We start from the raw sequence: 13,167 nt of genomic DNA, 5'->3' as shown, positions 1-13,167 counted from the left end.
CAGGTTTAGAGATGAAAAGGGAAAAAATATTGAAAATTTCATTTGGAGAAAGGATGCAGATTACTTGTTTCTGTACTCTAAAGCGTGTGAATAAATGAATTCATATAGAAGAATCTGAAGCAAAGAATAAACAGGCCAATTATTTATAGGGAACAACAACGCTGCTTAAATCTTCAGAGACACACACACACACACACACACACACACACACACACACACACACACACACACACACACACACACACACACACACACACACACACACACACACACACACACACACACACAAAAACGTAGCTAAAACAGTACCCAAAATGTAGATCATTTTATTGCCATAAAATATATACAAACAGTAGCATGTAAATTAAAAAACAAAAACAAAAAAACAAAAAAACTGTAAAACAAATATAAAATAACACGACCTCTTTCCACATCCATGTGAGGAAAAAGAAAGTTTGCTTGACTGCTGCTCACCGACCAGATAAGAAATTCGGACCTGAATGTGCACGGCAGGAAAAAGAAAACACCTTTGGTTCCTTCTAAGAGGTCCGGCTACCTACAGCTCCCACCTCAGCTGCACATCAATCACTCTCTACACATCTCCATTTACACTTATTCCAGCCTCTCCTCCCTACAGGTCGCTCTTTGTTTGGTGGAGGAAGGGGCAAAGAGAAGGCAAAAGGGAAAAGGCAGAATTGCAGCCTTCTCACCGAGGGAGAGAAGGGGCTGAGGCGCAGTGAGTGCTGCGTGATGGCAGGGGAAAGAGGAGAGGAACAGTGGTTTCCATCAGGAGAAGAATGCAGAGAGAGGGCTGCTGATTTCTCTGGAGGAGGAGACGGCGACTAAGAGAACAAAGTGTTTTGTGCCTCCCGACATGTTTGTTGTATTGTCACCAGTAGCTGCTAACAGAAGCCCAACAGGCCCGCAGTTTGTCTCCAAGTGTGAGTCCATTTTTACGCCAGCTCCTCACGCGCACACATGTCTCATGTGGAAGTTGACCACGTACTCTGCGTTGGTGCGCTGGACAGAAATGGCAAAGGGTTCGAAAGGGTGGAAGGTGAAGGCAACCAGGCGACGCACAGCGTGATTAACCGGCCGTCCCAGCAGGCCCGCCTGGATCTTAAACTTCAGCAGGCCGGAGTCACGTGCATAAAATCTGGTGGGTCAGAGATGGGAGACACAGAAGCTGCGTTAAACTCATTTAGTCCAGTCTGTTCTTTTCTAGGACGCTCTGTGATGAAAATCCAAAGTACTGTTCTACTGTTCATCTTATTTGGGGAGCAAGCGGCTAAGACTATGACTGATTAACCTGTCAATCATTTTTCTAATCAGTTGATAAGCTTAAAAAAAATGGCGCCAAACGGCCCTAATAATTGGTCAGGCAATCATAGCCTAGCTGTGAAAACAACTTAGACTCGGCAGTGTCCATTGCTTATTTCAAATGACTTTAAATTTCAGTCAATGTTTCTTCTGCACTTGGCTCCAATCTTACTAAGAAGTGACTGGTGTGACAGCATCTTGTTAGACAGATGGGCAAAAAGCATGTGTAAATGTTACATCAGTTTCCATATCACAGCTCGACATTAAAAGAATTTTAAATGAGCTAATTCTAATTCTCATATTTTTGAAACAGCGGTTTTATAACGGCATGCACATCACCGCGTCCAGCACCTCTAAGACACAGAAGCTACAATCGGACGAAGCTGGTTATGAAGACACCTCTACAACTCTTATAATTATTGGCCAGAGCATGCCAGTCTGCTCTCAGCTGTTTTTAATCATTTCAGTATAGAGTACGTAACTGAAAATGATTTCATACGCTGCAAATAAAAACAGTCTATTACGTTTTGCTGATAGGCCAGTGAATGGTAAATCTAGAGAAACAATGCAGATGTGATTTTAGGTCTACGTTTTCCACAGCAGATGATGTGTAATGACAGGAAAAGGACAGGTGTTAGTTTGATACTGTTGCCAGCTCTGGTGCTCTCTAACGAATGCCAGGTGAGCTGAACAGTGTTGGTCTGTTAGCACAGGTCCCACTAAAGGACACCGGGCTCTCACTGTCATGAGAGTTTGTTTCTGACGGTTTGGTCAGACACATGCACGTGAGCAGTCTGTTTTAGGTTATTTTGTAGGGGTCTGGTAGTGCTGCTCCTCGCAGAAAACAGCAAATACTGGTTTCTGCTGTGTGTTGATGGCCTTCTATAGCCCCAACAGCTCCCTCTTGTCTCTGTCTCCTTGCATTTCTTCCACACTGTTGAGACTATAATAGGAAACAGAGCAAACCATGCCATGCTGGAGGATCTGAACTACTTGTGCAACCTGCGAACCGACGAAAAGCAAAACTGGAGAAAAATCAGTCAGGACATATAAGGACACCACAGTAGTCTACGGCCAGGACCTGCAAAGCCATTGCCTTTTTGTGGGTTGCCTGTTGTAAATTCTGCAGTGCACCTGTTGTCACTTCATTCACTCACACAGGTGAAATGGGCTCACAATGGTTTATGGTTTCTAACCAGACAGATTGAGATCCCTGAGCCATTCCCTTTTTATCTTGAGTAATGTTTTATTTTCACCTGTATATTTTCCTTTTATTACTGGGATATATAAAAATAATGCCAGTTGGAACCAAAAATGGCCTCAAATGATAATTTTTTTCTACAAACTAATAAAAACAGAAAGTTGTCATGTGAGAAGTTTGTTATATTTTCTTTCATATTTTTGTTGTTGTGCATTTTTCCAGAACATTTTATCGAAATTGTTGATGTTTAATTTACAGCTTTAGTACGCCCTCCACATCACTACCCAAGTTTCATAGTCAGTAAGGCTGCTGGATTATGGCAAAAAAAACCCCAAACAAAACACCATCACAATTATTTGGTCAAAAATGTTCATCTCAATTGTTAATCACAATTATTTATTAAGTTTACAAATGAAAAGTGTCCTTTGGCACTGGATTTCTTTAAAAATGTAAATGAAAAACAATCAGGATAAATTAAAAAAAGATAGTAGTAGAAATGGCAGTCAAGAAGGAGAAAGCCTAATTTCTGGACATTAATTAGCATGAATTGTGTCATGCATTAAGATTACAAGAGGACAGTTCATCCTGATGGAGTTCATACCTGATGGGGTGGTCTCCGCAGGTCTTAGGCCTCTCCATCACTGACACCCACTTGTCATCATAGCTGAAGAGGGAGAGGTCGAGGTAAGGGCTGCTGCTGTAGGACTGTGCGCTGATGGGCAGCTGACCCAGCAGCCGACGCACCGCTTCGGTATGGCCGCCGTATTTGGCATTCACAATAGTGTCCTTAAATCTGAAGCGGCAGGCAGACAGCTCAACATTAGCTAACCCCTGTGATCCTGAATTGTCTCGTTTCCACTGCAGCTGGGTTTATGTGCAAATTCTCCACTTATTGAACAGATTTCTATAAATGGCATTTAAAATCAAAAACACTTTTCTGAGAACTTCTTATAAATTGTAGTCTCCAAACTCTCACTATATATTTCCAGCACTCAGCAGTGACTCAGTGGTCTCACTCCTCCACTCTCCCTTCACTCTTCTAAGCTCGGGATCCATATTTTTCAGACATGCTCTCACTTTGTTTCATACTACATTATCTCCAGTCTTACCGGCCTGTCTGTTTCGCTCTACCTGGCTTGTGCTAGCCTGAAGCCCTCTGAACTGGGCTTCACTGCCAGCTAGTTGTAAGTGGTACAAATCGGGTTTGCTGAATGTGCTCACCAGCTTTCAATTTCTCCCCTCCTCCTGTCCGACATCAATTTTCACCACTCTAAAATCCAATTCTGAGCTCTTTTCCTCACTCAAACTATCCTTTATCGTCTCCTCCTTCTCCAGCGCCCCTCCTCGCCACCCCATTCTGCTTCACCCTCCACAGGAGGATTTTGTCACCTATGCTGGCCAGTCAAACCACCAAATTCAATCACAGTTCCTCCAGCCACACTAACTGTCTTAATGTCTTTCTTCTATATCCAGATTAAGTCCTGAAACTCCTTTCCTCCCTCCTTTGGGCGATCGTTGCTGATCTGCTTCACTTCCTGACCACTGTCTTAAAATCCTCCCTGACATTTGATGCTGCGTGGCATCAGGAACATTTTCTTCTTTTATTTAGAATCCAACGTGACCTACTGTTTTGTTAGAAGAATTTTTTTTTTTGCATTTTCCATTCATAATCACAGACTGTATATAAAAGAAGGAAAAGCCACCTTGAGTGTGATGGTAATGTGCTCTGCTTATAGGTTGGGTTTTAAAGACAAACATGAATATATTTGGACTAGTTGTCTTCTGTTTTTTGATCCCTAGCTGGCGTTAGGTCTGGATCGACTCCTAAGCCCATACGCTGCTGTGGGTGCCAATGATTGTCGAATTTCCTTCACAATTCGTTTCCATGCATTGCGATGGTTGGTGATTGTCCCGGCCTCGTCGAGATTTATTCTGCGATGTCCATCTTCTGATGTCACCTTCTGGTATACTATCTACCAAATAATACAGCTTACTGTGTGGGACAGTTGTTACTGTTATTTGTTACTTTGTCTCTCTGTTAGACCAATACGATTTGTATTCGCTAACCAGGCACGTTAGCATTAGATGGCAACTTGGCTATCTAATGCTAGATGATCTATCATCATCATCTTGTCCAAAATATGGTTACTTCTGGTTATAAAAGAAACCAATATGGCAGTGATTTGTAGCTAACTTTTAGCATTTTAGAGTCCAAAACTAGATTGTGATGGTATGGTGGCTTATGCCATCTTACATATACAGTCTATGGTAAAGGTAAGAATCTTCATCTTAATTGAAGCCTAATTTGGAAGACTCACTTTGGCAGCAATCTTAAAGTTAGATAAACTGTAGTTTTTGGCATTATGTATCGACTTTGTTAATCATCACCATGTGGCTACTTTTCCATCATTTCACTTTATTTTTTTGTTGGTACCTTCTCTGGACCTGTCGTGCGTAGTTATTTGATGAAGCAGAGCAGGGGAACTGGACAGCTTGGCTGTGCAGGGTAGCATTTCTGAACAGGTCGCAGAAATTCTCAAACAGCTCCAGCAGCTGGTCGGAGGTGTTCTCGAAGACAGCCAGCACCTCCGTGGACACCATGTTGTACACAACAAAGAAGGATGGCTGTGAGAGATCCAAACAGGGGAGTGGAAATTTAGAGAAACACGACGAATCATTCTGTAATTATTTAATTAAATTAATTTAATCGGTAATTAATACTTTGATGTTGCTATGTTTTTTAAAACCATGATCAAGGCCTTTAATGGGGAGAAAAAAAAAACAAAAAAAAAACAGTCAGGCATGAGACATTCATTCTAGCATCATTAAAGCTTTGAAGGCTTCAGCATGTTTACATTACAGGGTCACTGCAAGTTGAATATGGCAATGTTTATAAATTCTTCAAGGGCAAATTAAAAATGGCTGATTAGCTCAGAAGTGAAATCTGACATTTCTTGAAAATAAACTGAGCATTAATTAGGTCTATTTGTTGCCACAGTGAATTCAGAACTGAACAGAATCTGTGGGACAAGCGTATCCTTGGAGACCTGAAAGAGGAATTCCTGTTACACAGCACAAACAACAAAGGACAGAGGGAGAGAGAGAGAGAGGCTGGGGAAAGCAACAAAGAGAGGAGAGGGAGGAATTCAAACTCAGATCATATTTTCTGTGTGCACGCGCCTCTCTACCTGCGAGGGGTCGGTAACTCTGAGCGTGACCACGTCTTCGCTGGTGTATTTGATGAAGAGGTGATGCTCATCCAACAGCTGCATCTTCCACATCCTTAAACGTTTCAGCTGATCAAAAAACTGGAAAAACCTGCAAGAAAAAACCCAAAACAAACAAACAAAAAAGGAAACTTACATGCTGGATGGCCTTTAATGAATCATAGATGCACAGTGGACAAAATCATGAAGAGTTTCAGTGCTTCAGCAGTTAATTTACTCACACAGCATTACACAGAAAATAAGATAACACTAAATAAGCTGAGCTGAAAAACCTTGCCAATTACACAAGTCAGAATTTTGCCAAGCAAATTTAATTTAACTTTTAAATATGAATATTTGTCTATTCTTTCTTTCTTTTTTTTTTAATTTAACACCGTCACCATCTTACACTTTATTAGATAGTAAATGTGAAGAGTGAGAGAGGAAATTTTGGGTAGAAAGAGAAGTGGACTGGCATGTAGTAAAGGTCCATCTAAATACGAATTAAACAGATATATGGCATGTGTGCCATGTATGTATAAGGCCGCCCCTACTTCTTTTTAAATCTGTCTGGCAATCAGAAAAACATGCATGAATTCAGTGATAGCCTGATTCTGTCTGAGTGTTTTTCCTGTTAAAAGGGAGTTCTTCCTTCCCACTGTCCCTAAGTGCCTGCTCAAAAGACAAATGTCTGATTGTTGATGTTTTCTCTCTGATATTGCAAGATCTTTGCCATACAATATAAAGCGCCTTGATGCGACTCATTGTGAAGAGGGGTATAAACAAATCACAGGAGCAACAGGGGGGTTTCTGGGAATTATAGTATACATCGAGTATACAATGGCTTTACTTTTCAGATCAGAATCGACATCCATGCCTTTGTCAATTCATGAATTTTATACAAACAGATGAAAATACATGCCAAAGAACCTGAGATAATTGTTTCACTCTGTGACAGCCAATAGATAAGACAGTTTTGTTTAGGCTTCAGATTTGAGCTACAGCTGATGATTAGTTTTTCAGTACTGATTACGACTCAAATCAACCACTTGATAGATAGAGTTCAAAAATGCTCATCACAATTCTCCAAAGCCATACATACCATTTGATTTTAACACTGAACCAAAATAAAATACCCCAAAAATATTTATTCTAAGTAAATCTATGATTAAAGAAATGCTCTCATTAGAGAGCCTGGAAACAATCATAAACATGAAGATTTATCTACACACACATCTATCACAACCTGTGATGACATTTAGTACAACTCCCTCTGCAGACACAAAGGCTTTCTTATTCGTCCACACAGGCACAGAGATACAAAATATGGCAACCAATAATCAAGAAAATTGAATTATTTTTCTGATAATGGAATTTGAGTTGATAATTACATCCAATAATGTTGAGCCTCCTCAACATCCGGCTGAGCATCCGATTTTTTTGCCTCTCTCTCCTCTCTGCCATCTTTTGCTGCCCATTTATAGAAGGGCGGTGCGCCTCGCATGCAGTGAGGACATAAGTGAGTGAAGGATGGCTAGGGTGAATGACAATCGGGCTCTTTATCCATATTCAGCAAAATCCAACACTGAGAGATGGCACAAGCAATTTATCGTTTGAAGAAGAAGAACATAAACATGATGAGTCCTATACTCGCAGCTCCTTCTACATCCACCTCTAGTATGCTTTCCCAGAAGTAGTTGCAGAACCCATAAACAACATACCAGCAAACACACCCATCATGACAAGTGCGTACATATGTCAGGATGTCAGTGGTGCACTTTTGTTGGCAGAGTTAGGACCAAATCTAAGGAGGCAGAGAAATAATTTCAGACAGCCGACTGCCCTGGAGCAGGATCTAGCTGTTTAAAATAGGATCATAACAGCGTTATTTTACCATTTCCATATCAATGTATATTCAGTGGCGGTCCGCATTTTGAGTTATAACTGCGCTTGTTGCCAAATGTAGTGGTCTGATTGGTTTATTCACATATTGAAAGGGAAAAAAGCCACAAATTTGTTCTTTTAAATTACGCAGTCAGTGTGAAGTGCTGCATTAGGAACAGGTGAGTCTGAAAGATCTTTGTGACACACAAAACATTTGCATGAATTTTTGGTGTCCATGTTTAAAGGCCTCAAGGCTCTGTCAGCATATTCAATTCAATTTTATTTATACAGCGCCAAATCACAACAACAGTCACCTCAAGGCGTTTTATATTGTAAGGTAGACCCTACAATAATACATACAGAGAAAAACTCAACAATCATATGACCCCCTATGAGCAAGCACTTTGGCAACAGGGGGAAGAAAAAACTCCCTTTTAACAGGAAGAAACCTCCGGCAGAGCCAGGCTCAGGGAGGGGCGGCCATCTGCCGCAAATCCACGGCAGCATATCCACATAGATATACATTTTTTTCCTGTCCACATTTGTATGCCATTATTCTCCACAACAAAGGTTATTTTTAATCAGATCTTAAATTATGGAGCGGTGCTTAATATTTGACTGTTTGGATATATATTAATTGGGTCTAAATATTGAAGTATATACAATATCAGATTGCCCTTGAACTTGAGCTTCACATCCCTTACACTCAAAAGTGCCTAGTCTTGCTCTCCTAGCAGTGCACAGCAGTATTTTCCCTACATACAGACTTAATAATAAATAAGCAAATAGCAAATTACATTTAGCTGAGATTCCACCTCTACTGTCTAGAACTGCAGCTCACAGTCATTCACCCGTTCTCGACATCTGCTGCGAGTTAGACAACCATTTTAACCACAACCAGGTGGAGATCTGATGCCACCACACTCAGCTTATCAAAACTGCAGAACAGGCAATAAAGTTCAAGTCTGTCAACAGTTTGACAACTTATTGGAGAGGAGGATTATTAACTCTGCAGGAAATGCTGCACAGGAACAGGAAGCCCTCCACCCTAATGTTTTATGTGGCTGAGGATTTAGTTTTAAGTTATAATTAAGTGAGTACTAGAGATAAATAACTGTAAAGGGCTTTCTGTCTCTATATGCAGTTCATTCAAGTCGTCTGATCCAACATAATCACTACCTCCTCTTGGCTGTGGCGCTGCCGTCCTGCTCTGCCCTCCTCCAGAGGTAGACCAACAGTCTGTGCTTGAGGGAGTTGATGGTTTTGTCGGTGTACAGACGGGCGAAGCCTGGCTGATTCTCAGCCTGAGTTTCTGTATAAACAGCTGAAAGAGTCAAGAGGTCGTCCTCATAACAGAACCGACCGATAGTCCTCACATCCAGAAAAGTTCCGTCTGGAGTCACCTGGCACAGCCACAAAAGCAAATTATTAACGCTTTATATCACAGATTGTCCCATCACTGCAACAGGCTATGTAAGTACTCACCTGGAAGACATGGATGGTCTGTTGCTGGACCGACAGCACAGCCAGGATGTTCCTGTAGAGGTAGAGGCCCTGGTTGTGTGACAGGATGATTTTGTCACACTTAAAGGACCTGGTGTCACACAGCCTACCAGTGTGGAGATCGATGATGTGGAGAGAGTAGTCTTCTAAAGGAGACCGGGGGTTGGGAGTCACGGATTCATTGTTGCGGTACACCTGGTGGGAGAAAATGTAGATGAAAGGAGCAGTAGGAGAAAAAGAAATCATTTATGCACATCTTCCTTTTTCAAATTTGTACTAAGCTGATACCTCAAAGAAGAATGGGGGCGGCTCCTCAGGGACATAAACAGCCGATCCGACAATGACATAGCGGCAGTCGTCTGTGAAGAGGCTGCACTCCCGGTTCAGGTGCTCTCCATTCGAGGCCACATTTGTAACGTGGAGCAAAGAGAAAAAGCGCTCAAACAGGCGTCCTCGGATGTTGAGGGAGCGCTGATCGTTGGTGGTGAGAAGAGTCTCTCCTTCTTGGCCTCTAAGCAGATCCTGAGCTGCCTGGCAGCCTTGGTATTCGTATATCTGTATGATGAACACCAACAATATTTTCTGGTGAATTTAGTATTTCAACAGACTGTGTGAGTTACACTCTGGACCAGGTGGAAGATAAGAATCACACAAGATATTTGGTTTAGGGAATGTGAAATAATAGAAGGTTTGTCTCCTCTTACCTCTAGGGAGGTTTGGTCAGAGGAGAAGGCGATAAAACAGCGTCCATCTGGTGAAAATTTCCTGAGGAAGCAGGGTGGCTTCTCCACATTAACCACAGTGAAGTTGGGGAACAGGTTCTGGTGGAAACAGCGCACTCGGTACCAGTGAGCTCCAGGTCGACCGGAGCAGATCCTACGCTTCTCAAGACGATGGACCACATTCTGATTTTGGATGCGTCTCGGTTTCAAGGTTGGGAAGTCCTCATCCATAGTTGTCTGACTCTTAAACCCCCTCACAGTAGCCAGTTGGGTTGTTAGCAGTTACAGGTAGGCAGCTACATCACGAGTATAGCCCTGTTACATGTGTGTTTTAAGGGAAAGTGAGAGATCAGTGTTAAATGGTTTTGATATCTGTCAAAGTGTCAAAGTTTTAGAGATGGCGAGTTTTACTTTTACATGTGCACCTGCTATTATGAGAGAAAGATAGACTATAGCAAACTACGCAATCCAAGAACTTGTAAAACCTTTAAATTTTCTTCCTGTCATCATGTTCAGGCCTGTGAAACAGACTGTGTGAGATTTTGGAGATATATGCCCAAACTAAAACAAGAGTGATTATTTCACTTTAACATCCACATATGGCCCATACCATCAGTAGCTGTCACATTTAGGACAATACAGATGGTTAACAAAAAGCAAACTTAACAAATGGGTCCTAACATTTTAAGACAAACATACCATATATAATGAGTGGGGTAAGTTAAGTAAACCATCTTTAAGACATAGTTTCTTCTCTTTTTTGCGTCTTCTTGGAGCCTTTAACGTAAACTGCATGCCAGGACATTTGATAAAATGATCAATAAAAATAAACTGTTGCATGTTTAAAAAGAAGCTTTCTGTCTTCTCCAAGTCCAGCAGCTTGTGTTAGCAACAGCGTTAAGTTTGGCTGACGAGATCGAGTTTAACTTACCTCCCTCCGAAGCGTTGACAACTAGCCACCAACGTGTGTCTCCTCTTATTCGCATAAGCTAAAATAATTTCATTCAGCCCACTGAGTCACTGTAACCTGCCACGTTTCTCCAAATCCCAGAAAGCCCGATAAGTCTCTGGATCCATGAGCCGCTGTGCTTGTTGTCAGACAGCTTATCAGGAAACGTAGAAGAAGACCGCAGACGCCAAAGGGCTGCCATTTAAAACAGCGCCCCCACGTCCTTCTAAGGTGAAGGAGGATATTGCAGTCTGTGACAACGAGGGACTACAGAGAGTAATGTGCAAAGCTAATCATTGACATGGCTGTAGTGATACTTTTGTACAGTGTAGAAAGCTTGCTAAGATCTTTGCCCTAATACAGATGTATTAGCATATATGAAAAGCTTGAAAATTATTTGGTTTTTAACAACTTTTTTGCAAGACTCTGGAAAAAAAATGTCATAACCCTCTAATAAAGGTAGTGTAATGTACACTCATTGGGATTTATTAGGTACAAATTGCTAATACAGGGTTGGGCCCCCTCAGAACTGCCCTAATTCTTCATGACATTCTTCATGACACAGATTCAACATGCTGCTGGAAAGACCTGAGAGATTTTGGACCATATTGACATGATAGCGTCACACAGTTGTAGCATTTTTACTGGGTGCACATCAGTGATGCAAATTTTGTTCCACCACATGTCAAAGGTGCTCTGTTGGACTGAGATCTGGTGACTGTGGAGGCCATTTGATTTGGCCAGACAACATTTTTCCAGTCTTCTACTGACCAGTTTTGGTGACTCAGTGCAAACTGTATCCTCAGTTTCCTGTTCTTACCTGACAGGAGTGACACCCAGCATGGTGTTCTGCTGATGTAGCCCATCTGATTCAAGAAGGACCAAATCATTGTTTGTTCAGAGATGGTTTTCTGCAAGAGTTTATATTTGAGTTACTGCTGTCTTCCTGTCAAATTAGACTGGAGATTCTGTCCATGATTTAATAAGCAAGTAATCACCATAAATAGGGCAGTACATAATTGCTTATTTACTGCTTTGTTGCATTAAATAAGTAAAGTAACAACAAATGTAAAAAAAAAGTGACAGAGTACACAGTACTATATTTGTCATTGTAAGATTTTACTATACATAATACTAATGCTGCTTATTAAAACACAAAGTTTGCTTTGATTTTTAAAAAATTATTAGATGCCAATAACAGACATACCTATGTGAAATAAATAAATAAATTTGTTATCAAATGACACGTTTGTGATTACACTATATAAGCTAAAGTATAGCCCACTTCTTCCAGCTGCTACTTTGTTAAATGTCTTTAATAAAATGACAGTTTATTTTTTCCCAAATTTTTTTAACAATATAGAAAACACACAAGGGCCGATCAGCAGTCAAAAGCAACAAAAGCAGCAACAACACAAGCTGAAGTATAAAAATATTCCAATGCAAGCTAGATAAAAACAAAGGAAATACAACAAAATAAAAAATGGTGCTGTTTATCTCACCATTACTTTACTATATTTTAATGTTAGTGGGGCCAGCACAGCAGAAAAACTGCACTGACAACCCAAAAAATACACGATCCAAAAAAGCAAAACCACAAACACCAAAACAAACAGGTGGTTGTATAGATCATGTTAAAAAAATTTAAAATGTGACTTCATCTCAATAGCCTGTCCTTTCAGAATCTTTAAGAATATAATACCTGTTAGCATGATTTGGACCACTCTTTTTTTTTTTGTATCACTTTATCAGCTTTCTGATTGGCTTTCCCTCGCTGCCCGCTGCTTTCCTTCTGTGAGCATCTTCCTTTTCTTCGAGTTAGTTAGTTCCCGCCTGTCTGACGCTCACTCTTTTGATAATTCTGCACGTGCTAACGCGAACATCAATCCTTAGCATCAGATAGCGAACTACGAGAGGAAGTCGGTATCGATATTTTTGTCCCACCATTACTACTTCATTTTTCTGAGCATCCCAGTGTATCCTTTCACTGAACTCATTTTTAAGTGGGTAATTGCAGTGGACTGCATTTCGATGAGAACCTTATAGTGGCCAAAAATGAGCCAAATGCACACCTGCTGATTTCACTGAAGTGCCAATTTGCTGATCGGTAGGTGGGTTTGCAGGTGAGGAGCACAAGTGCTCCCAAAGACTTTGAACATGATTATAATTGCTTTGACTAAATTGGCAGGGAAAAACAACAGACCTTTGGCCACTGAACCTACAGTGTATATAACTGTCCTGTTTGTTTAGCCTATGTCATTTAACTGATTTGTTTATAGCAGCACGTAGCATACGTGAACCCAAGGTGACCTGTGCTTTGCTCCCCATAATGACAGATAATTAAATTATGATTATCCTCTTTCAATGAGGCATGGTCTTGTG

At 41.0% G+C, this 13,167-nt stretch overlaps 1 protein-coding gene across 1 annotated transcript; it reads right to left on the bottom strand.

The window, feature by feature from the left end:
* Positions 1-309: 309 nt before the first annotated feature.
* det1 (DET1 partner of COP1 E3 ubiquitin ligase) lies at positions 310-10,953 on the bottom strand. The gene is made up of 9 exons (XM_031734275.2): positions 10,768-10,953; positions 9,819-10,151; positions 9,403-9,669; positions 9,097-9,309; positions 8,791-9,014; positions 5,710-5,839; positions 4,956-5,146; positions 3,123-3,314; positions 310-1,156 (listed from the first exon to the last, which is right to left on the bottom strand). The coding sequence occupies exons 2-9, from the start codon at positions 10,065-10,067 to the stop codon at positions 967-969; spliced, it is 1,656 nt and encodes a 551-aa protein (XP_031590135.1). The 5' UTR covers positions 10,068-10,151; positions 10,768-10,953; the 3' UTR covers positions 310-966.
* Between the last annotated feature and the right edge of the window lie 2,214 nt (positions 10,954-13,167).

This window comes from Oreochromis aureus, linkage group 7 (assembly GCF_013358895.1).
Source record: "Oreochromis aureus strain Israel breed Guangdong linkage group 7, ZZ_aureus, whole genome shotgun sequence".
NCBI classification, from domain to species: Eukaryota; Metazoa; Chordata; class Actinopteri; order Cichliformes; family Cichlidae; genus Oreochromis; species Oreochromis aureus.
Note: the sequence above shows the minus strand (reverse complement) of the source record. Positions and strands in the feature narration are given on the sequence as shown.